General features: G+C 46.3%; 1 protein-coding gene across 7 annotated transcripts in view; it reads right to left on the bottom strand.

Annotated features, from left to right (window-relative positions):
* The window catches only part of fhip1aa (FHF complex subunit HOOK interacting protein 1Aa), a 263,629-nt gene that overhangs the window by 59,060 nt on the left and 180,738 nt on the right, over window positions 1-23,831 (bottom strand). For all 7 annotated transcript variants that reach the window (XM_072496072.1, XM_072496070.1, XM_072496068.1 and 4 more), the window contains one exon: window positions 18,588-18,667. In XM_072496072.1, the coding sequence (XP_072352173.1) occupies window positions 18,588-18,667 (80 nt within the window). The remainder of the gene's footprint in view (window positions 1-18,587; window positions 18,668-23,831) is intronic.

The following is a 23,831-nucleotide window of genomic DNA, read 5'->3' on the forward strand; positions in this document are numbered from 1 at the left end:
TCAGTTTGCACATGTAAGCTGGCAATACCCACCTCTACCTCACTGCCACCTCTTTTCACTCCGCTTCTGTTGCTAAGTTGCCAAGCTGTTTATCCGACCTCCAGTACTGGATGAGTAGAAATTTTGTCCAAGTAACTATTGGGAAGACAGAATCTATCATTTTTGGTTCTGCTACCAACTCCATGCCTCGGCCCAGAAACTGTCTCCAAGGTTGAACCAGACGGTTTGCAACCTTGGTGTCGTTTCAACCAGATATCCACGATGAGACTGCCTATTTCTGTATCTGCAACATTTTCCAATACCACCCATGCCTCAGGTCTTCTGCTGCTGAAACCTTCATCCATGCCTTTGTTATCTCTAGACTTGGCTATTGCAGTGACTACTGGCCTGCCTCCAACAGACAGCCTCCATAAACATGAAATAATCCACACCAATAGTATCCATGACCTAACTTACATCAAATGACGTTTGCCCATCACGCCTGTGTTTGCTGACCAACACTGGTTTCCAGTTAAACAATACCCATGATAGATTCTCATTTTTGTTTTCAAATCCCTCCATCACCCAGCCCCTCCCCATCTTTAATCTTCTCCAGCCCTGCAACCCTCCAATTTAACTGCTCACCTCTAATACTGACCTCTTGAGCACCACCAAGTTTAATTGTTCTACCATAGTGGCCTTGCTTGCAGCTGCCTAGTCTCAGTCTAGGCTCTGGAATTCCCTCCTTAAACGTTATCACTGCTGCTTCACAGCGCCAGGGACCCGGGTTCAATTCTGGCCTCGGGTGACTGTCTGTGTGGAGTTTGCACTTTCTCCCCGTGTCAGCGTGGGTTTACTCCGGGTGCTCCAGTTTCCTCCCACAATCCAAAGATGTGCAGGTTAGGTCAATTGGCCATGATAAATTGCTCCTTAGTGTCCAAAAGGTTAGGTGGGTTACTGTGTTACGGAGATAGGGTGGAGGCGTGGGCTGAGGTACGGTGATCTTTCCAAGGGTCGGTGCAGACTCGATGGGCTGAATGGCCTCCTTCTGCACTGTAAATTCTATGATTCTATGAAACCTCTCCTGCCTCTTTACTTTGTTCTCCTCCTTTAAGACACTGCTTAAAACCTTCCACTTTGATCAGCTTTTGGCCATCTGCTCTAATATCTCTTTATGTGGCTCGGTATAACATCTTGTTTTATAAAGTTCCTGTGAAGTACTTTGGGACATTTTATTAATCAAAGGGCTACATAAATACAAGGGGTGATACAGCCTTGTTGCACCCAACTGAGTGACGCGATGAGGCTGTAAAACCTTGCAAAAGGCCTTGCAAGGTTTACGACACCTCGTGAGATTTAACGGGACCTTGCGAGACGTCACGATCTGGACGTTGCGATCTGGATTTCGCTCTCACTGGGCGGGATCCACATTTGCACATTTAAGTGAGCAATTATCTTCACTTAAATATGTCTATGCTGGAGTATCCCAAGGCCTGGGATCGAATGCCCGCACCTGGGAGATCTCGTTGTGGCACCGTTTAGCACTGGTCCACTCAAACGTGGAACAGGTGCAACGGTAGTTTGGGGGATGGGGGTCTCCCAGGCGATTGGAGGCCCTAAGGTGGTCAGGTTCTGAGCAGGGTGGTACCCTGGCACCCCAGTGCCAACTGGGTGCCAAGGTGCCCGGGTGCTAGGTTGCCCATGCCGGGGATTGGGCCCGGGGTGCCTTATGAGGTGGGGTGAGGGGGACTCGAGGACTCCCTAATCGGTAAGTTGGGGCGGGTCCGGAGGCAGCGCTGGGCGGGGGAGGGGTCGAGAGATCAGGGTGGCATTTAAATATGGTGCCCAATCTCTTCCTGCACTGACTACACTGAACTCGTCTGTGCAGGAAGTGAGGTAAGTAGGCCATCTGCAAAGCGTTCCCCGCAGAGGGCGCTAAAAAACAAAGTCCCGTTTGATAGCGGGGTTGTTCTCAGTGCTGCAGGCTCCGAGAAACACCCCGATATTCACACCCAAAACGGTACTTTTTTTTGTTAAATCGCGCCAAAGTTGATTTTGTTGGCAGCTCCCATCAGTCCCTTGCAAAATTGCAGATTAAACCACAAAAGAAACCCAAGATGTCTCAGCTGAGTAGACCTGGTGCAATCTACTCACATTCACAAATGTCCAGGAGAGGTCCTGAAAAAACACACTAGGCTCCGTATTAATTTATCTAAGGGGCCAATAGCTGTTTTAGTCATTGTCAGGGAGCACTGAACTTCACCTGACCCAATATAGCATTGAACCTATTGAAGGCACTCTCAGGAAATTGGTGCTTTTTGTCCCCCTTTTGGCGCAGGAAACGTGCACAGTGGAGTCCAATTTTCTCCCCCATCTACACCTTCAGAATAAAATTAGCTTTAAAAAGAATCTGAAATAACTACGTGTAGTTAATCTCCAACCCATCAAGCCTTCCTAGTACCGTAGTCCTTTCCTGTCCCCGGAGAAAATGCTCCTTCAAATAATTCAGCCACAAGTGGCTAGAATTTCCACAGGGAAATTTCACCACGGTTTATACCAGTTCAACCGGGTTTCTGTCGATCTTCCTGTAATTTCTGTAAAAGCTGCAGCAGGAGATTGGGAGGAATTCCAGGCAAATTCCAGCCCAAGGTCACCAGCACTTAGTCAGTAAATATTATCTAAAGAGTTAAAGAAATGCTATGCACTAACTGGCATTAGTAGCTAGTTTTTAATATTAAGTTAATCGTTAACATTGTATTAACATTTGTAAATTAAAAAGCAGATTAGCATGTTGTTGAAACAGAGCCCAGGCAGGCAGCAATCACTCATTCTCACCCATCTACAACCAACAGTCTTATCCAGGTAAACTGATGGACACAAGAAAAGGAGATTATCTATATGTAATGTTTTGAATGCTAGAACACACCATCGGAACACAATTAACTTTGGTTGGTTGGACTTCCGGGTGCGGCGATGACCAGCTGAGTCGCACGTTTCGGCAGCTCCCGGTGGAACGGACTTTTGGGCTCTTAATAAGAGCCCCAACGGCAATTTTAGCGGCTAAAGATACTGTGCGGTAAACCAGAAGGGAATCCCCCCTGGATACGGATGGAAAAAGGAGAGGAAGGTGGCCGGATTGCGGTGGATCCTTTAGAGCAGCGGCAAGGAAGGCAAGCAAAAACCAAGATGGCGTCGGAAGGTGGCAGTTTAATATGGGGCCCTGAACAACACGAGTTTTTGAAACGCTGCGTGGAAGAGCTTAAAAAGGAAATGAAGAAGGAGCTGTTGGCCCCGATATTACAGGCGATCGAAGGGCTAAAGGAGGAGCAAAAGACCCAGGAGCGGGAGCTTCGGGTCGTGAAGGCAAAGGCTGCCGAGAATGAGGACGACATACAGGGCCTGGTGGTGAAGACGGAGATGCACGAGGCACACCATAAACGATGTGTAGAAAGGCTGGAGGCGCTGGAGAACAACGCGAGGAGGAACAACCTAAAGATTCTTGGTCTTCCTGAAGGTGCGGAGGGAGCGGACGTCGGGGCATATGTGAGCACGATGCTGCACTCGTTAATGGGAGCGGAGGCCCCGGCGGGTCCGCTGGAGGTGGAGGGAGCATATCGAGTGATGGCGCGAGGACCGAGAGCAGGAGAAATTCCTAGAGCCATAGTGGTGAGATTCCTCCGTTTTAAGGATAGAGAGATGGTCCTTAGATGGGCAAAGAAAACTCGGAGCAGTAAGTGGGAGAACGATGTGATCCGCGTATACCAAGACTGGAGTGCGGAGGTGGCGAGAAGGAGGGCGAGCTTTAATCGGGCCAAGGCGGTGATCACAAAAAGAAGATAAAATTCGGAATGCTGCAGCCGGCAAGACTGTGGGTCACATATCAAGGGAGGCACCACTACTTTGAGACGGCGGATGAGGCGTGGACTTTTATCGTGGAAGAAAAATTGGAATGAGCGGGTTATTTAAAAAAAAGAACGTTTGAAACAAAGTGGTGGGGCGAGTATGGGGGGCGAAGAGGGGGGTAAAAAGGGGGGAAAGAGGAGTTTTATGTTATTAATCCTGCGATGTGGTAACTTTTCTCTCTTCCACAGGAGGTGGTGGGGGGAGGAAAGGAGGTGGAGGAGATGGGGCGTTGGCCATTGGGGGCGGGGCCAAGGGGGAAGCGCGGGCTTGGTTCCCGCGCTATGATAATCATGGCGGGAATAGGGAAGCAGGAAGGAGGGGGCGTCGCACGGTGCGAGCCGAGGTCACGGGGGGAAGCCGAGGTCGGCCAGAGTTTGCTGACTTCTGGGAGCAACATGGGGGGTGTAACTACGCTAGTGGGGGATCTAGCGGGGGAGGGTGGGAGGGGGGAATTATTGGGCTGCTGCTGCTGGGGAGAGGGGGGAGCTGGCATGGGGTGGGATGGGCGGGGGGGCACCGCCTGGGGGTGGACACAGCTGCGTGGGAACCGGGTGAGGAGCTGGAAAAAGGGGATGGCTAATCGACGGGGGGGGGGGGGATAAAAAGCCCCCCAACCCGGCTGATCACATGGAACGTGAGAGGGCTGAACGGGCCGATAAAGAGGGCACGGGTACTCGCACACCTTAAGAAACTTAAGGCAGACGTGGTTATGTTACAGGAAACGCACTTGAAACTGATAGACCAGGTGAGACTACGCAAAGGTTGGGTGGGGCAGGTGTTCCATTCGGGGCTAGATGCGAAAAACAGGGGGGTGGCTATATTAGTGGGGAAGCGGGTAATGTTTGAGGCAAAGACTATAGTGGCGGATAGCGGGGGCAGATACGTGATGGTGAGTGGCAAACTACAGGGGGAGACGGTGGTTTTGGTAAACGTATATGCCCCGAACTGGGATGATGCCAATTTTATGAGGCGTATGCTCGGACGCATTCCGGACCTAGAGGTGGGAAAGTTGGTAATGGGGGGAGATTTCAATACGGTGTTGGAACCAGGGCTGGACAGGTCGAGGTCCAGGACTGGAAGGAGGCCGGCAGCAGCCAAGGTGCTTAAAGATTTTATGGAGCAGATGGGAGGAGTAGACCCGTGGAGATTTAGCAGACCTAGGAGTAAGGAGTTTTCGTTTTTCTCCTATGTCCACAAAGTCTGTTCGCGAATAGACTTTTTTGTTTTGGGAAGGGCGTTGATCCCGAAGGTGAGGGGAACGGAGTATACGGCTATAGCCATTTCGGATCACGCTCCACATTGGGTGGACTTGGAGATAGGGGAGGAAACAGAAGGGCGCCCACCCTGGAGAATGGACATGGGACTAATGGCAGATGAGGGCGTGTGTCTAAGGGTGAGGGGGTGCATTGAAAAGTACTTGGAACTCAATGATAATGGGGAGGTCCAGGTGGGAGTGGTCTGGGAGGCACTGAAGGCAGTGGTTAGAGGGGAGCTGATATCAATAAGGGCACATAAAGGAAAGCAGGAGAGTAGGGAACGGGAGCGGTTGCTGCAAGAACTTCTGAGGGTGGATAGGCAATATGCGGAGGCACCGGAGGAGGGACTGTACAGGGAAAGGCAAAGGCTACACGTAGAATTTGACTTGCTGACAACGGGTACCGCAGAGGCACAGTGGAGGAAGGCACAGGGTGTACAGTACGAATATGGGGAGAAGGCGAGCAGGTTGCTGGCCCACCAATTGAGGAAAAGGGGAGCAGCGAGGGAAATAGGGGGAGTGAGGGATGAGGAAGGAGAGATGGAGCGGGGAGCGGAGAGAGTGAAGGGAGTGTTCAAGGCATTTTATAAAAAATTATACGAAGCTCAACCCCCGGATGGGAGGGAGAGAATGATGGGCTTTCTGGACCGGCTGGAATTCCCCAAGGTGGAGGAGCAGGAAAGGGTGGGACTGGGAGCACAGATTGAAATAGAGGAAGTAGTGAAAGGAATTAGGAGCATGCAGGCGGGGAAGGCTCCGGGACCGGATGGATTCCCAGTTGAATTTTACAGGAAATATGTGGACTTGCTCGCCCCGCTACTGATGAGGACCTTTAATGAGGCAAAGGAAAGGGGACAGCTGCCCCCGACTATGTCTGAGGCAACGATATTGCTTCTCCTAAAGAAGGAAAAGGACCCGCTGCAATGCGGGTCCTATAGACCTATTTCCCTCCTAAATGTAGACGCTAAGATTCTGGCCAAGGTAATGGCAATGAGGATAGAGGATTGTGTCCCGAGGGTGGTCCATGAGGACCAAACTGGGTTTGTGAAGGGGAGACAGCTGAATACGAATATACGGAGGCTGCTAGGGGTAATGATGATGCCCCCACCAGAGGGGGAAGCGGAGATAGTGGTGGCGATGGATGCCGAGAAAGCATTTGATAGAGTGGAGTGGGACTATCTGTGGGAGGTGCTGAGGAGATTTGGTTTTGGAGATGAGTATGTTGGATGGGTGCAGTTGTTGTATAGGGCCCCAGTGGCGAGTGTGGTCACGAATGGACGGGCATCTGCATACTTTTGGCTCCATAGAGGGACAAGGCAGGGATGCCCTCTGTCCCCATTATTGTTTGCACTGGCGATTGAGCCCCTGGCAATAGCATTGAGGGGTTCCAAGAAGTGGAGGGGAGTACTTAGAGGAGGAGAAGAACACCGGGTATCTCTGTATGCGGATGATTTGTTGTTATATGTAGCGGACCCAGCGGAGGGGATGCCAGCGATAATGCGGACACTTCGGGAGTTTGGAGAATTCTCAGGATATAAACTGAACATGGGAAAAGTGAGTTGTTTGTGGTGCATCCAGGGGAGCAGAGCAGAGAAATAGAGGACTTTCCGCTGAGGAAGGTAACAAGGGACTTTCGTTACTTGGGGATCCAGATAGCCAAGAATTGGGGTACATTACATAGGTTAAATTTAACGCGATTGGTGGAACAAATGGAGGAGGACTTCAAGAGATGGGACATGGTATCCCTGTCACTGGCAGGGAGGGTGCAGGCGGTTAAAATGGTAGTCCTCCCGAGATTCCTCTTTGTGTTTCAGTGCCACCCGGTGGTGATCACGAAGGCTTTTTTCAAAAGGATTGAAAAGAGTATCATGAGTTTTGTGTGGGCCAGGAAGACCCCGAGAGTGAGGAAGGGATTCTTACAGCGTAGTAGGGATAGGGGGGGGGCTGGCACTACCGAGCCTAAGTGAGTACTACTGGGCCGCCAATATCTCAATGGTGAGTAAGTGGATGGGAGAAGAGGAGGGAGCGGCGTGGAAGAGATTGGAGAGGGCGTCCTGTAGGGGGACTAGCCTACAAGCTATGGTGACGACCCCATTGCCGTTCTCACCGAAGAAATACACCACAAGCTCGGTGGTGGTGGCGACTTTGAAAATTTGGGGACAGTGGAGACGGCATAGGGGAAAGACGGGAGCCTTGGTGGGGTCCCCGATAAGAAATAACCATAGGTTTGCCCCGGGGAGAATGGATGGGGGATTTGGAATATGGCAAAGAGCAGGAGTAACGCAACTGAAAGATCTGTTTGTGGATGGGAAGTTCGCAAGTCTGGGAGTGCTGACCGAGAAATATGGGTTGCCCCAAGGGAATGTATTCCGGTATATGCAACTAAGGGCTTTTGCGAGGCAACAGGTGAGGGAATTCCTGCAGCTCCCGACGCATGAGGTGCAGGACAGAGTGATCTCAAAGACATGGGTGGGGGACGGTAAGGTGTCAGATATATATAGGGAAATGAGGGACGAGGGGGAGATTATGGTAGATGAGCTGAAAGGGAAATGGGAAGAAGAGCTGGGGGAGAAGATTGAGGAGGGGCTGTGGGCGGATGCCCTAAGTAGGGTAAACTCATCGTCCTCGTGTGCCAGGCTAAGCCTGATTCAATTTAAGGTGTTACACAGGGCGCATATGACTGGAGCACGGCTCAGTAAATTTTTTGGGGTAGAGGATAGGTGTGCGAGATGCTCGAGAAGCCCAGCGAATCACACCCACATGTTCTGGTCATGCCCGGCACTACAGGGGTTCTGGGTGGGGGTGGCAAAGGTGCTTTTGAAGGTGGTGGGGGTCCAGGTCGAACCAAGCTGGGGGTTGGCTAATTTGGGGTTGCACAAGAGCCGGGAGTGCAGGAGGCGAGAGAGGCCGATGTTTTGGCCTTTGCGTCCCTAGTAGCCCGGCGCAGGATACTGTTGATGTGGAAGGAAGCTAAGCCCCCGGGGGTGGAGACCTGGATAAATGACATGGCAGGGTTTATAAAGCTGGAACGGATTAAGTTCGTCCTAAGGGGATCGGCTCAAAGGTTCACCAGGCGGTGGCAACCGTTCGTCGAATACCTCACAGAAAGATAGAGGGAATGGAAAAGAATAAGGCAGCAGCAGCAGCCAAGGGGGGGTGGGGGGGGAGGAACCAGAAGGACTCTCAGGGTTGTTAATATATATGTATAATATGTATAGGTCGTTGCTATAAATAATTGTATATTGGACTGTTAAATCATATTTTTGGAGAGTGTTTATCTGAGACTATCAGTTGCCATTTAGTTTTAGTTTTTGTTATATATTATTTATTCTTTGTTTATAAAACAGGTAATTGTTATTTATACTGTTATATTATTGTGTAAAGGATACACAATGTACTGTGATGGTTGACCAAAAATTTTCAATCAAATATTTTTTTTTTTTTAAACTTTGGTTGGTTTTGGGGAAAACCGATGCAGAAATATGTACATTATTTTATTTTTATGCTGACATAAGAACATAAGAACTAGGAGCAGCAGTAGGCTATCTGGTCCCTCGAGCCTGCTCCGCCATTCAATGAGATCATGGCTGATCTTTTTTGGACTCAGCTCCACTTTCCGGCCCGAATACCATAACCCTTAATCCCTTAATTCTTCAAAAAACTATCTATCTTTATCTTTTACATTTAATGAAGGAGCCTCAACTGCTTCACTGGGCAAGGAATTCCATAGATTCACAACCCTTTGGGTGAAGAAGTTTCTCCTAAGTTCTGTCCTAAATCTACTTCCCCTTATTTTAAGGCTATGCCCCCTCGTTCTGCTTTCACCCACCAGTGGAAACAACCTGCCCGCATCTACCCTTCATAATTTTATATGTTTCTGTAAGATCCCCCCACACCTTTCTAAATTCCAACGAGTACAGTCCCAGTCTACTCAACCTCTCCTCGTAATCCAACCCCTTCAGCTCTGGAATTAACCTAGTGAATCTCCTCTGCACACCCTCCAAAACCAGTATATCCTTTCTCAGGTAAGGAGACCAAAACTGAACACAATATTCCAGGTGTGGCCTCACTAACACCTTATACAATTGCAGCATAACCTCTCTAGTCTTAAACTCCATCCCTCTAGCAATGAAGGACATAACTCCATTTGCCTTCCTAATCACCTGTTGCACCTGTAAACCAACTTTTTGCGACTCATGCACTAGCACACCCAGGTCTCTCTGCACAGAGGAACGTTTTAATATTTTATCATTTAAATAATAATCCCTTTTGCTATTATTCCTACCAAAATGGATAACCGCACATTTGTCAACATTGTATTCCATCTGCCAGACCCTAGCCCATTCACTTAACCTATCCAAATCCCTCTGCCGACTTCCGGTATCCTCTGCACTTTTTGCTTTACCACTCATCTTAGTGTCGTCTGGAAACTTGGGACACATTGCACTTGGTCCCCAACTCCAAATCATCTATGTAAATTGTGAACAATTGTGGGCCCAACACTGATCCCTGAGGGACACCACTAGCTACTGATTGCCAACCAGAGAAACACCCATTAATCCCCACTCTTTGTTTTCTGTTAATTAACCAATCCTCTATCCATGCTACTACTTTACCCTTCATGCCATGCATCTTTATCTTATGCAGCGATCCTTTGTGTGGCACCTTGTCAAAAGCTTTCTGGAAATCCAGATATACCACATCGATTGGCTTCCCGTTATCTACCGCACTGGTAATGTCCTCAAAAAATTCCACTAAATTAGTTAGGCACGACTTGCCCTTTATGGACCCATGCTTCATCTGCCCAATGGGACAATTTCCATCCAGATGCCTCGCTACTTCTTCCTTGATGATAGATTCCAACATCTTCCCTACTACCGAAGTTAAGCTAACTGGCCTATAATTACCTGCTTTCTGCCTACCTCCTTTTTTAAACAGTGGTGTCATGTTTGCCAATTTCCAATCCGCCAGGACCACCCCAGAGTCTCGTGAATTTTGGTAACTTATCACTAGTGGTACGACATCGGACTTGCTACTCCAAGTGCCAAGTCACACACAATAGAAGATTGAAGCTGATCTCTCTGCCACCCTTGAGGGCAGCACGGTAGCATTGTGGATAGCACAATTGCTTCACAGCTCCAGGGTCCCAGGTTCGATTCCGGCTTGGGTCACTGTCTGTGCGGAGTCTGCACATCCTCCCAGTGTGTGCGTGGGTTTTCTCCGGGTGCTCCGGTTTCCTCCCACAGTCCAAAGATGTGCAGGTTAGGTGGATTGGCCATGATACATTGCCCTTAGTGTCCAAAATTGCCCTTAGTGTTGGGTGGGGTTGCTGGGTTATGGGGATAGGGTGGAGGTGTGGACCTTGGGTAGGGTGCTCTTTCCAAGAGCCGGTGCAGACTCGATGGGCCGAATGGCCTCCTTCTGCACTGTAAATTCTATGATCTATGACCCTAAAGAGATTCTACACAGGCTTACAGTGACAGTTTAGAAGAAACATGGGCGCGGTCTACCGGCCGCATTGCGCCCAAAAGGCAGGTCAGTAGATGCCAGGAGCTCCCTCTTCCGGGATCTACCCGGCTCGCCATGCTTCGCGGAATGTTGCAATCAGAATCCCGCCCATTGTGTCACTATTTTACAAATCTGCATATTAGAGTTGATATCTAACCCCTTGACTGAGAAGACCTGAGGCGAGCACCGTTCAGTGCCGGTCCCCACAAACAGGGACCAGACGGAACGGCACTTGTGAGAGTTTCCAAGGGAATTGGAGGCCCCCAGGTGGTTGCCCTCTGGGTGGTAAACGCTTTCATCACAGGACTCTGTTCCAATTTGGCTAGATTGCACCCATGGTGTATGCAGACCGGGTGTGTCGTGTGGATTCTGTGATCACGCGACTACATAAGAGGTCACAGATCAGCAATGTGGCAGTTCTCCCCGGAGTGCGGGGATGCAAGAGCTGCTCAGTGTTATAATAAATTCTTGTTCCAAGCGTTGGTCGCCAGTCAATGGAACCCATCACACCGACAGTGTCTAAAGGATGGCATCACATGAAGACTGAGGCAAATGCTGCAAGATAGGTAACGTTACTACCTTCTTCATTCCAAATGTCTCACAGGAGGAACTATGCCAAAGTAATATCAATTTAGGAGAATGAGGGCCATCGCTGGAACAAATGAAAACATTGGCCAAATCTACCCAGCAATGCCTGTGAAGAGTGAGATGGTTTCTCCACAGATCTGTCTCTCAGACTTTGTGAAATGGAAACCCCCAGCTGTAAAATAAATGGAACAGACCTTACTTAGACCTCTGGGATGCTTTTCAATTAAATGGTAACAAGGGAGAATACATTTCAACAGCCATGTTGCTGGATGCTGTGTTACATAGGCCCTATTACCACATTACATTAAAAAAAACTGCTTAGAACTTCTAAATATCTACTGAGGACCATCATCCAGTCGATTAGGAAGATGTATTTAAAGAAAACTCATAGTCCAAATGAAACTGTGAGATCACATTGGAGAGAACCTCTGGGTTAGTCCAAGAACAACTCTCACCTCAGGCTATATTAAATAGGACTGACTTGGAATTGAAACCTGTACCCTCTAATCTTATAGGCGGAATTAGACTCTATTAGTAATGTTGCGTTCCAAATCATGCCTCAAAGTAGCTCAAACAATGGTTCCATCAGCCTCGTGAGGACTAATTAAGAATGCAGTTAGGAACTAGAGGAAACCTATTTGGTTGCATCCATCAGAAAGTGAGCTGATAAATCTAGCAGACATAAAACTGCTTTTTTGAAAAGCTGCAATTAAAGCCACTCATACTCACACAGAACTGAGCTTTAATTGCACACAGTTGCTGGAGATACTACATAATAATAATGGAAGGGGAGAATGGAACGAACTGCAAACCTTCTGAAAACCTCTACCACCTAATATTATTATAAATCTGCTTAATGAACAGTTTCCAGAAATTGAGCAGTTTCAACCCTCAAAAGGGGAAGGCTTGGATCTAGAATCTAACAAATCTAGAATCAATAACAAGGTTCTTGATCAGGATGCAGTATTTAACCTGTAGGCCATGCTGACTATGTTCATGGTCAGGATAATTCAGAATCAGGGCGGCACGGTGGTGCAGTGGTTAGCACTGCTGCCTCACGGCACCGAGGACCCAGGTTCAATCCCGGCCCCGGGTCACAGTCCGCGTGGAGTTTGCACATTCTCCCTGTGTCTGCATGGGTCTCACCCCCACAACCCAAAGATGTGCTGGGTAGGTGGATTGGCCATGCTAAATTGTCCTTCAATTGGGTAAAAAATGAATTAGGTACTTTAAATTTTTTTTAAAAGGACTACTCAGAATCGTTACTGATGGGGTCAGTACTGATTGATCATAATCACGTCTGCGAATTTTGCAGTAACTTGGATATTAGGAACAGAGAAGGGATAAACACAAATTACTGTCTGTCGGAAAAAGAAACAAGTTTTTCTCTTCCAGGCAGATGCCTTCCAGCCCCAATCAGAAACAAGAAGCTGATCCAGCCCATAGTTCAATGGTCTTTTGAACTACCTTTATGTGAGCTCCAATCTTCTAATGCCCACCCAAGCACCCATTAATCATAGAATCTCTACAGTGCAGAAAGAGGCCAGTCGGCCCATCAAGTCTGCACCGGCCCTCTGAAAGAACCTCATCGAGGCCCACTCCCCCTCAAACCTGTAACCCTAACTAACCTTTGGATACTAAGGGCAATTTAGCATGGTCAATCCACCTAACCGGCACATCTTTGGACTGTGGGAGGTAACCGGAGCACCCGGAGGAAACCCACGCAGATACGGGGAGAATGTGCAAACTCTACACAGGCAGTCACCCAAGGCCGGAATTGAACTCGGGTCCTGGCGTTGTGAGACCTTGCGCCTGGGATTATTGGTAACAGTTTAGAATTTTTAAAAATCCTTTCTAAGTATAATAAACAGTAAGTAAAGTAGTCATAGATTTCAAGGTGTAGGTTGGTAAATAATGGACTTATATGGCAGATGGAATTCAACACAGAAAGTGTGAAGTGATTAATTTTGGCAGGGAGGAGGAGGAACACAAAACATGGTCAAATTTACAGGGTCTGTAAAAACAGAGAGACCTAGGAATGTTGGCGATCAAACCTTTGATGGAGGCAGGACAGAGTAACAAAGCGGTTGTCCTGGAAGAAGAACAGGAAATTCTGGATAAACTCAGCAGGACTGGCAGCTTCTGTGGGATATGAGATCCTGTGCTGTATAAACAGAAGCAGAAGAGTGCAAAAGCCAGGAAGTTATGCCCAACCTATATGAAACAATAGTCTGGCACAAGCTGGAGTATGATGCCCAATTCCAGCCATCAGTTTAGGAAAGATTTGACGACTTTGGAGAGAATGCAGAAAAGATTTACTGGACTGGTCCAAGGAATGAAGAGTTACAGATACAGAACCAGACTGGAAAAGCTGGGGCTGTTCTTCTTGGGGAAGAGAAGGCAAAGAGGAAATTTAATATAAATAATTAAAATCCTGAAGTGTTTGAAGTAAATGAAGAGAATCTGTTTCCAATGGCTAAAGGGGACACAGATTTAAGCTAATTAACAGAAGAATCAGGGGTGACAAGATGTTTTTTCAAAGAATGGTTAAGAGTTTGTAATGCATTGCCTGATCAGGTAGAAGGTACATATTCAAGAGGAGCTTTGAAAAGGGAATTGAATTAATACTCAAGAGAGAAAAAGTTGCAGAATAAGGGGAAGAGTGGGAGAGTGAGGGTAACTGGATTGTTTTCCGAAAGAGCCGGCACAGACTTGATGGGCCAAATGGAGTCCTTTGTGCAGTACTATGCTATGATTCAAATTATATGGAAAATCAAGAGGGCACTCCATGGCTAACACTTGCTTATTAGCTGTTCTGCATCTTAGAGCATATGAGAACAAGGCCCCCCCACATTGTTTGTTGATGCCACAGGCTACTAGAGTGTGTTCAAATACACAGTAAATGTTATAACTCCTTCGTCCTGGTCCAAACAGCTGAAGTGAAATGTCTATGGGTAAGGCTATTGATTTGTAACCAGCAAAGATGATCAAATCACAAGACATAATCCCCAAAATACTGTAATAATTTCAAAGCCGTATGCAAGAAGAAAGGAATATGAATCATTCAATCACAAAAGCAGTAACCTTATTTATTTCTGAGTTGCCTCACGGACCATCTGAACTGGATAAGCCAAAGAGAATATTGCAGGGCTGACCAGCGTCAGCACAGATATAATTGATGCATTATTGAATTACATTTGGTCATTCGGCATCATGAGGAAAGTTGCTGTGATTAGCTGAAGTACCTGAGGATGAGCTTTAACCACAATACATTATTCTTCCTTTGGAGAAAACGCAAGATCCTCAAATTTGAATCTGCCCAACGAATTTATACTTTCAGGCCCTACAAGCTGAAATGAAAGATTTTGAACAGGCCCAAGCAGAGGCGTTAAGCGGTCAACTCAGTCCCCAGGGACTACCAACTGTAATACCATACAACAGACCAGTTATAACTAAGAATACCAACTGGCTGATCACCTAAACATGGATGCGTATGGAGATGCTGCAAACAAAAATAGTGTAGCTACCACCAGTTCTTTGAGAATACTGGGAATTCTGATAGATGAAAGGATGAGGGGGTTGTGGATGGTTCCTGTAGCCATAGCCCGTTCCTTGAAAATAGAGCTGGGAAAATGTTGATGGTAGTTACAAATTCATCCTGGGAGTGCCCCAAGAGAAGCAGCCATCAACAATAACTTGCATACATACAGTGCCTTTAACATCGTAAAACATGTTAAGGTGTTTCACAGGGGTGTCATCTGACAAAATGTGACACCAAACCTCATAAAGAGATATCAGGGCACATGACCTAAAGTTTTAAAGGGCATTTTAAAGGGAGTGAGATGGAGCCAGAGAATAAGGAATTCCAAAGCTTAAGGCCTAAAGGAGTTGAAAATGGTAATACACAAGAGATCAAAAGTGGAGGAATGCAGAGCTCTTGAGGACTGTAGGGTCAGAGGAGGCTACAGAAATAAGGAGAGACAACGCTATGGAGGAATTTGAACACAGATGAGAATGTTAAAATTGGCAGTGAATAGACTGAGTGTCAATGCAGGTCAGTGAGCCAAGTGGCTGAAGGGGGAAATGAGTATGAATCAGAGGTTTAGATGAGTTGAAGTTTCCAGACAGTGGGAGATGGGAAGCCAGTCACGAGTATATTGCCGGTGAAGTTTGTAGGTTACAAAAGCAGGAGTGAAGGTTTCGGCAGCAGACAGGCTGAGAATGGGGCAATATTATAGTGTTGGGGGCCGGTTTAGCTCACTTGGCTAGACAGCTGGTTCATGATGCAGAGCAAGGGCAGTAGTGTGGGTTCAATTCCCATATCGGCTGAGGTTATTCATTGCCTTCTCAACCTTGCCCCTCGCCTGAGGTGTGGTGCCCCTCGTCTGAGGTGTGGTGATCCTCAGGTTAAATCACCACCAGTCAGCTCTCCCCTTCAAAGAGGAAAGCAGCCGAAGGTCATCTGGGACAATGGTGGCTTTACCGACCTACAATAGAGTTGGTTGCAGGTCATCTTGCAAGTGGAATAAGACATCAAGATGACATACACAAGGGTTCAACGTCAAAGAGGCCAGGGAGGTAGGGAATATGGGGCTGTGGAGCAACATTTATAGTGAGAGCAGTAAAACATGGTTTTAGTCTTCCCACTATTTAACTGGAGCAGATTTCTTCTCCAATACTGGAAGTCGGATAAGCAGCATTGCAAGCCAGTGGTAGGAGAGCGGTCGAGAGAGATGATGGTTGATGGACGTCATCAGTGTATGTGTGAAATCTGATGATGTGTTTTCAGATGATAATCAGCGAGAAGCATTATGTAGATGAGAAAATCAGGTGCTACCTTACATATGAGAGAAGCACATATGCTTACTACAGGACCAGAGTCTACCAGTCCAGTCTTTCCTGCCTCAGCATCTCAGAGGAAATATGTTACAGAACCTTTCCACCTACTGTACCCCAACCTGCAAATAAAGTTCACCATTAGGACAGCTCTTCCTGCAAATGGGAAGGTCACTTTGGCATTAAACTATTTTCTTACCCGGTTCTTAAGACTCCACATATGCCAAAGCAGTTCGTTAACTGTCCACAGATACAACAAAGATGACAAAAGGCCCTTTTGCATTGGGAAGCCCACATATCAATGTTCCAATGAAGAGAAGGTTAAACTTTATAAGGTACAGGAGTGTTCACATGGTTTCTAGGAGTATAGAACCCTGTAGAGGGCAGCCATGCAAAGAGCACAGAGACTGGTACCCACCTCCTGAAAGACATACTGCACCACTGTGTGTCCTGGTGTGTCAAATTGAACAAATAATGTTATGCCCAGCTAATACAGCAGTGTGGTCACTTTGCAGGCCATAAGACAGGGGGCTGAGGCACTATACTTCTCTGTCATCTGCTGATACACATGTGCTCATCTGGATTTCTTTTTTAAAAAAAATATATTCGTTCACGGAATATGGACATCACTAGTTAGGCCAACATTTATTACCCTTCCCTAATTGCCCTTGAGAGGGTGGTGGTGAGCCAACTTCTTGAACCGCTTCAGTCTGTTTGATGTAGGTACACCCATAGTCCTGTTAGAAAGGGAGTTCTAGGACTTTGGCTCAGTGAGTTTCAGGTGAGGATGACCACTGGCTTGGAGGGGAACTTGCAAACGGTGGCGTTACCATTCATCTGCTGTTCTTCTCCTTTTGGGTTGATTACCTCCTTCTGAGGTTATTCATGAAGCCCCACCTTCTCAACCTTGCCCCTCACCCGAGGTGTGGTGATCCTCAGGTTAAATCGCCACCAGTCAGCTCTCCCCCTCAGGGGAAAACAGCCGTTGGTCATCTGGGACCAAGGCGACTTTACCTTCTCGGTGGTCAAGGTCACGGGTTTGGAAGATGTTGTCAAAGGTGGCTTGGTTGAGTTGTTGCAGCACAACTTGTGGATGATAATATTTGTGGCTGGTGTTTCTTCACCGCCAGCCGCCCCCCCTCCCTCCAACTCTCCCACCCTCACTGCTGCCTTTGCAAGGCTGACAAGGTATTTTAAATTGAACCTTTAATGAAATGAAAATCGCTTATTGTCACGAGTAGGCTTCAATGAAGTTACTGTGAAAAGCCCCTAGTCACCACATTCCGGCGACTCTTCGGGGAGTCAGAAACAATATTTCCCTTCGTACTCACCTATTTAATCTTTAAATAGCAACATTCCTTTAAATTTGAGCTACCAACCAACTTTAGTGCGCCTCTCATTATCCTAACTGTTAGTGCAAGACTAAGGTTGTCAGCTCCAGCTAGTTATTTGGGTCTTGCAAATTGTACACACTTCATTGCACCACCTGCTTAGCTATATTCTGGCAGTCGAAAATGTCTGGCGCCGATTCTGCTGACATCACAAAATTAAGGCTTTAGAGTGAAGTAATTTTATGGCCATGAAAGAGGAAAATTTGAATGCCAAAAGTTTAGAACAGCATAGGCAAACGATTGAAACAGCCAACAGAATTCAGCGAAAGGAATTAAAACTTTATTTGCCCTTCCTTAGAAGGTGCCGTGCCTGGCCCGATAGGTCAGGAACCTGTAATGATATAAACCTTCGAAGCTGGAGGAAAGCTGAGCTAGTCTCTATGATGCAGGTATTGGCATTTGTCAGAAGGAGATTGCATCTGTCATCACCCAGCATGGTGTCAGAATGAGATCTTTTATAGGCATGCTCAGAATATGGTTTTCCTCAAAGTCAATTATCAAGCTCCTCACGGGTTGTGGCAAAGCAGTTTACTGTTGTATCCATCGCTCTGACTGGAATGGGGTGGGGCCCAGAGGTAAATCATCCAACTAAGCTAGGGCCATATCAAAACATCAGTTGCAAATGGATGAGAATATGCAACGTTGTCGACTTACATTTTTTTTTAAAACACATCACTATTGTTTATTACATCCCTGACCTACAGTACTAGATTGTTTTAAAAAAAACACTAAACATTACAAGCAGAACTCAAAAGAATAAAATGTTTCCATGACAAACATAACCACAAAATATAAAGTAATGCATATAGGGGGGCAAACGTCTGTCTTTAACCCTCTTAGTGTGCGAAGCCCTTTATTTTCCATACAAGTACAAATGCCTACACAGGGTTGCACAGTGTGACTCTCAACAAATGTATTAGCATGTTTATATGAAATTCCTCATCTTTTAGTTTAGTTATGGTGGTTTACCTCTCTCATTAAAGTAGCATTGAAAGGAATTTGTATGGAAACATGGCAATGCATTAGTTTGAATATCACACAGCAGTTTCAAGCCATGACCATTTTGCTAGTTACTATTTAATTCTTCTTAAACAAATGGACCGCTACTGTATTCAGCATTTTCTTACCTCAAGACAAGCTGCAACATAACATCCTCACAATTCAGATTGATAAGGGTTCTGAACAGGGCCAGAGATACGACACACAACTGTCAGAAGAATTTAAAAAATAATCAGGTTGTGATTCACACGACTTGACACTTTCATAAACAAAAGTGGTTTGTTTGTGACAAATATTAGTTCATCCTGTTTTTTTTAAAGGAGGTATAAACGTATTCATCATGACATTTCAGCTGCATATGTTATTATAGTTACTATTCTTTCTGCCTTTCCAGCCTTGTTTTAAATCGAAATGCAGAAGATTTGACAAAAACGCCCATTAGTTCTTATTGTACGCAATACTGTAAATTTCAGCACATTGTTTGCACCTGGGCAGGATCAACCCTTTGAGAACCCCACACTTAAGAATTTTGGAGCCTCAATTCTTTACCTCTATGGTATAACACAGCAAAAGATCACAACCCATTACCCAGGTGTCAATCTTGGCGCAGCTGTTGCATCCCGCCTTGGTCACATTTTCAGTCCTCACCCCAGTGACTTTAACGCATCATCTCGATTAACAAATTAATTCAAAACTCTCAGAACAAAACATACCTGACTGACCAGAGAGATTTTGTGAACAGGTATAATGGATATGCAATATAAAAAGGTAATTTATGTAATTTAAAAGGCATTTAACCGGTCTTATGTCCAACATGCTTGTTTCTCATTCTTTCCAACTGTGAAGCAGGGCATAATATTGTCCCTCATGGAGTATATCATTATTAGATTATGGAAAGGGAGAAATAATACTGTGAATGCTCTATGTCCAAAACATTCCCTTATTTAATGTGAGAAAGTAATGTACTTACTAACATTGTCCTTGAGTTAGGAACATAGAAATCTGGGGCATGGGGCCTGGTCCATGGTATTTACTAGCCACAGAGGTTCTGTCATTTTTAGTCGCAATTTTCTTCAGTTTCTCCGGGTCATAAATGCTCCTACTTCCCAAGTAAGCGCACCTCTCTTTTAAAAACCTAATTTGTTTGCTATCAATGTCATTCTGAAACAATAGACACTTTCTCATATCCCTTTAAGGGAAGAGATTATTTTCTACGGTTTCATTTTTATTTGATTGAGGGCAGCACAGTGGGGCAGTGGGTTAGCCTTGCGGCCTCACAGCGCCGAGGTCCCAGGTTCGGTCCCGGCTCTGGGTCACTGTCTGTGTGGAGTTTGCACATTCTCCCCTTGTTTGTGTGGGTTTTGCCCCCACAACCCAAAGATATAGGAGGATTGGCCATTCTAAATTGCCCCTTAATTGGAAAAAAATAATTGGGTAATTTATTTCTTTTTTTAAAAATTTATTTGATTGAGGGTTTTTTTTTAAGATTACAGCCTGGAATTTCCCACTCTGTCAGTTAATTTCTCCGAAGTCCAGTGGAAACTCTACTCCGACACTTCCAAAGTTCTTGAGGGAGTGAGAGCAGCCCAAGAAAGTCCAACGTCACTGTTCCTTAATTCTAAATCCTTCTGCCCTCTCTCCCACCCTAATAGCTAGCCAATATTGTTGGCTAGATCAGGTAGTTACAAAAGACAGCCAATCAACTTTACAAGGAATTTACACCAAAGCAGACATTTAGGTCACTCAGACCAATACGAGTGAAATATACACAGTGACTTTAATGCATACAAGTGTCAAAGTTATGTTACTTCACAGATCCATGGAATATTATGCAGATTTTTCCTTTGGTCTTCCTATTTGACTGGATCCTGGTTTATCGAGGACTGGCATTGAAGGACCTTCTTGAACTTCATGGACAGAAAGCAAATCTTTCTTTTAAATCCAAAGGTAGATCAATGATACAAATGCCCATTAATGTTACTCCACGATATTTTGAAATGCCCTTTAGCTCCAATGAGCAGGGTTTCGACTTCATTTCTCACAGCTGTTTAATGTCCGACTACCACTGCTACAAAGTGGAAACTCTCCCAAGCCAATGTGCCCAGTTTCCATGCAGTAGTGGCTGGTGGCTTTTAGGCAGGTGAGGCACGGCTACATATTTCTAATCAGGACAGTGAGTGTGATCTTCCGGTTGTTCACAGCGGCGGGATCTTCTGGTCCCCTGATGGCGCACCTCCACCTCGTGTTTCCTGCCGGAATGGGGTGGATTCAAAGGGAAATCCCAATGACAGCAGTGGGACCAGAATGCAATAGTAACTATAGTAAATCCAATCTTTTTCTTGCAAACGTTCTTGCTGATGCACATTGTAAATCTTCACCTCTCCCTTCTTTTAATCTCACAACCTAATTTCACCACACTTTCCTGTGAGAGTCCTTGAGAGGGTGCAGAGGAGATTTACCAGAAAGGTTCCAGGGATGAGGGATTTTGGCTCCAAAATTAGGCTGGGGAGCTAGAGTGTTTGAGATTGAGGGAGATTTGACTGAGGTGCAGAAGATTATAAAAGATTTAGATAGGGTAGACAAAGAAAAGCTGTTCTCATTAGCTGATGCTGCAATGACTAAGGGCCACGGATTTAAGAATGGGCAGGGGAGGAGGGAATGGTGATGTGAGAAAGGATTTTTTTTACATGCTGAGTGATAATGACCTGGAATTACGCGCTGGAGAAACAAAGACAATCAATGGTTTAAAAAGGAAATTGGACAAGGAGAGAAACTTGGAAGGCCACAGGTAGAGAGCAGGACAGACTGGATTGTTCTTGACAGTCCGCATGGACTCAATGGGATAAATGGCCTCCCTCCTTCTGTACAGTCATGAATCTATGACCCTCTCTCACCCCCAAGGACCTGCTCTGACCCGGCTCCCCCATTTATCTTGCTGCCCTTTTACTCAATCCATCTGCTCACCCAGGATTCAAGCTGTTGGCCACAACGGCATCAACTTTCATACACAAACTAAAGCATTGCCGAACCAGACAAAGTGCCTTTGGGCAGGTTATTGAAATTTCAGCCCAACCGAACATCGATACAGATAAATGGAAGAGTTTGTTAAGTTCCAATTCCCTAATACTAGATGCAATGAGCTTAGGGTGGCCGGCCCTACAGGATTGGACTGGAGTTACAGGAATTGTAAATTAATCTCCAAAGCACCTCTGCAAACGGTCCTGGAGAAAAATAACAGGAACCTTACAAATGCTTTTTTGTTTTCTTTGAATACTTCTGTTTATTCGTGATAAAAATATGGGAAATGGGAAAAAGGCTGTTTGAGAATCAAGAATCATCCAAATGGGTTTTGGTCCCCTTAATTAATGACGGGCATAATTGCATTCAAAACAGTTCAGTGAAGGTTCACTCAATTGATTCCTGGAGTAAGGAAGGTAATCCTATGAGAAAAAGTTGGTCAAGTGGGGCCTGAATCCATTGGACTTTAGAAGAATGAGAAGTGATTTAATGAAATATAAGATCCTGAGGAGACTTGACAGGTTGGATGCTGAAGTGTTTTCTCTTATGGAAGAGACTAGAACGAGGGGATACAGTTCAAAAATAGGGGGTCTCCCATTTAAGATGGAGATGAGGAGAAATTCTCTCTCTCAGAGGGTTGAGAGTCCATGGGTAAATAAATATTCTTAAGGCTGAATTACGCAGAATCTTTATGGGCGTCGAAGGGTATAGGAGATAGGAAGGTAAATGGAGTTGAGGCCTCAATCAGATCAGGCATGATCTTACTGCATGATGGAGCGGCACGAGTAGCTAAATGGTCTACACTCCTACTCCAAATTCATATGTTTGGATGTTCATCTGGGTAATGAGTCTTTTTGCTTTCCAGTTGGTATGGGAAGGCAGTATATTATGAGGATGGATGTGTTGGTGTCCAGTGGTGAGAATTGTGGTGGGAGAATTGTAGCAGGATAGTTGGAGGCAGGTGACCAGGTGATGAAATCTCCAGCAATACATCTAACTGTAGTTGACAACACTAATGTAGCTTCAAAAAAATATCTGGTCATTAATGACCACATAGCTTGCTAATTTAAAGAATGGTTCATCTTTTAGATTTTTGAATACATTGGGCCAACTATTTTACGTAAGTTATTTTCTTTGCATTTAACATCACAAATCATTCCTTTAACTTAAAACCCAGAGAACAATCACTGTATCTCAATTTTCACATTGCCAAATGGCTTCCTTGGGTGCAATCTAACCAAATTGCAACGGGTTCCCTTGTCAGGCCCGTTTAGCTGGGTGTTTCTCGGCACTCGCAGCACCGAGAAAGACCACACTATCGGGGAACGCCCTGCCGAGGCTACGCTTAGTCCCATTTCCTGCACTAAGGAGCTCCACTCGCCAGAACTCGCTACTGCAGGAGGAGATTGTGACGCCATTTTTAAAGGTGCCCCGATTTCTCAACCCCCACTCCTGGACCCCCCCACAATCCCAACACACCTATAAGCGGGGGGGGGGGGGGGGGGGGGGGAGTCATCAAGCCCCCCCGCCCCACCTCACACGGGCAGGGCATCTTGTGCCCGATCCCTGTCCTGGTCACAATGCCAGCCTGACACCTTGGCACTCCCAGCCTGGCATCCTGGAAGTACCGCTGCCATCCTGGCAGTGCCACCTGGACACCATGGCAGAGCCAGGCTGGCACCCAGGTGGCACTGCCAGGGTGCCAGGCTGGCACCAACAGTGCCAGGGTGCCACCTGGCCCAGGGACCATCCACCTGGGGGTCTCCCATCCCCTGGGAGCCCACCTGCCCAAACGCCTTTCCGCCTGGTCCCCGTTTGTGGGGACCAATACTGAATGGTGCTCACCTAAGGTCTCCAAGGCGACGAGAATAGATCAAAATGACTCTGGTGGCATCCAGATCCTGATATCTCGCAAGCTCGTTAGATCTTGCAAGGCGTGGCGAGCTGGGTGAATCCCGGAAGAGGCCTCTGCTGGCATCTACCGGCCACGTTGCGCCCCGCTCGGGTCATTCGCGGCCAGTAGCTCACACCCCTCGTCTTTGATTTTACTTGATTTTTGATTTGATTTATTGTCACATGTACCGAAGTACAGTGAAAAGTATTTTTCTGTGGCCGAGGAACGTACACAGTACGTACATAGTAGACACAAGAATAACCAACAGAGAACATTGACAAATGGTACATCGAAAAAACAGTGATTGGTTACAGTGCAGAACAAGGGGTCAAACAAAGCAAATACGTGAGCAAGAGCAGCATAGGGCGTCGTGAATAGTGTTCTTTCAAGGAACAGATCAGTCCGAGGGGGAGTCGTTGAGGAGTCTTGTAGCTGTGCGGAAGAAGCTGTTCCTATGTCT

This window comes from Scyliorhinus torazame, chromosome 3 (assembly GCF_047496885.1).
Source record: "Scyliorhinus torazame isolate Kashiwa2021f chromosome 3, sScyTor2.1, whole genome shotgun sequence".
NCBI classification, from domain to species: domain Eukaryota; kingdom Metazoa; phylum Chordata; class Chondrichthyes; order Carcharhiniformes; family Scyliorhinidae; genus Scyliorhinus; species Scyliorhinus torazame.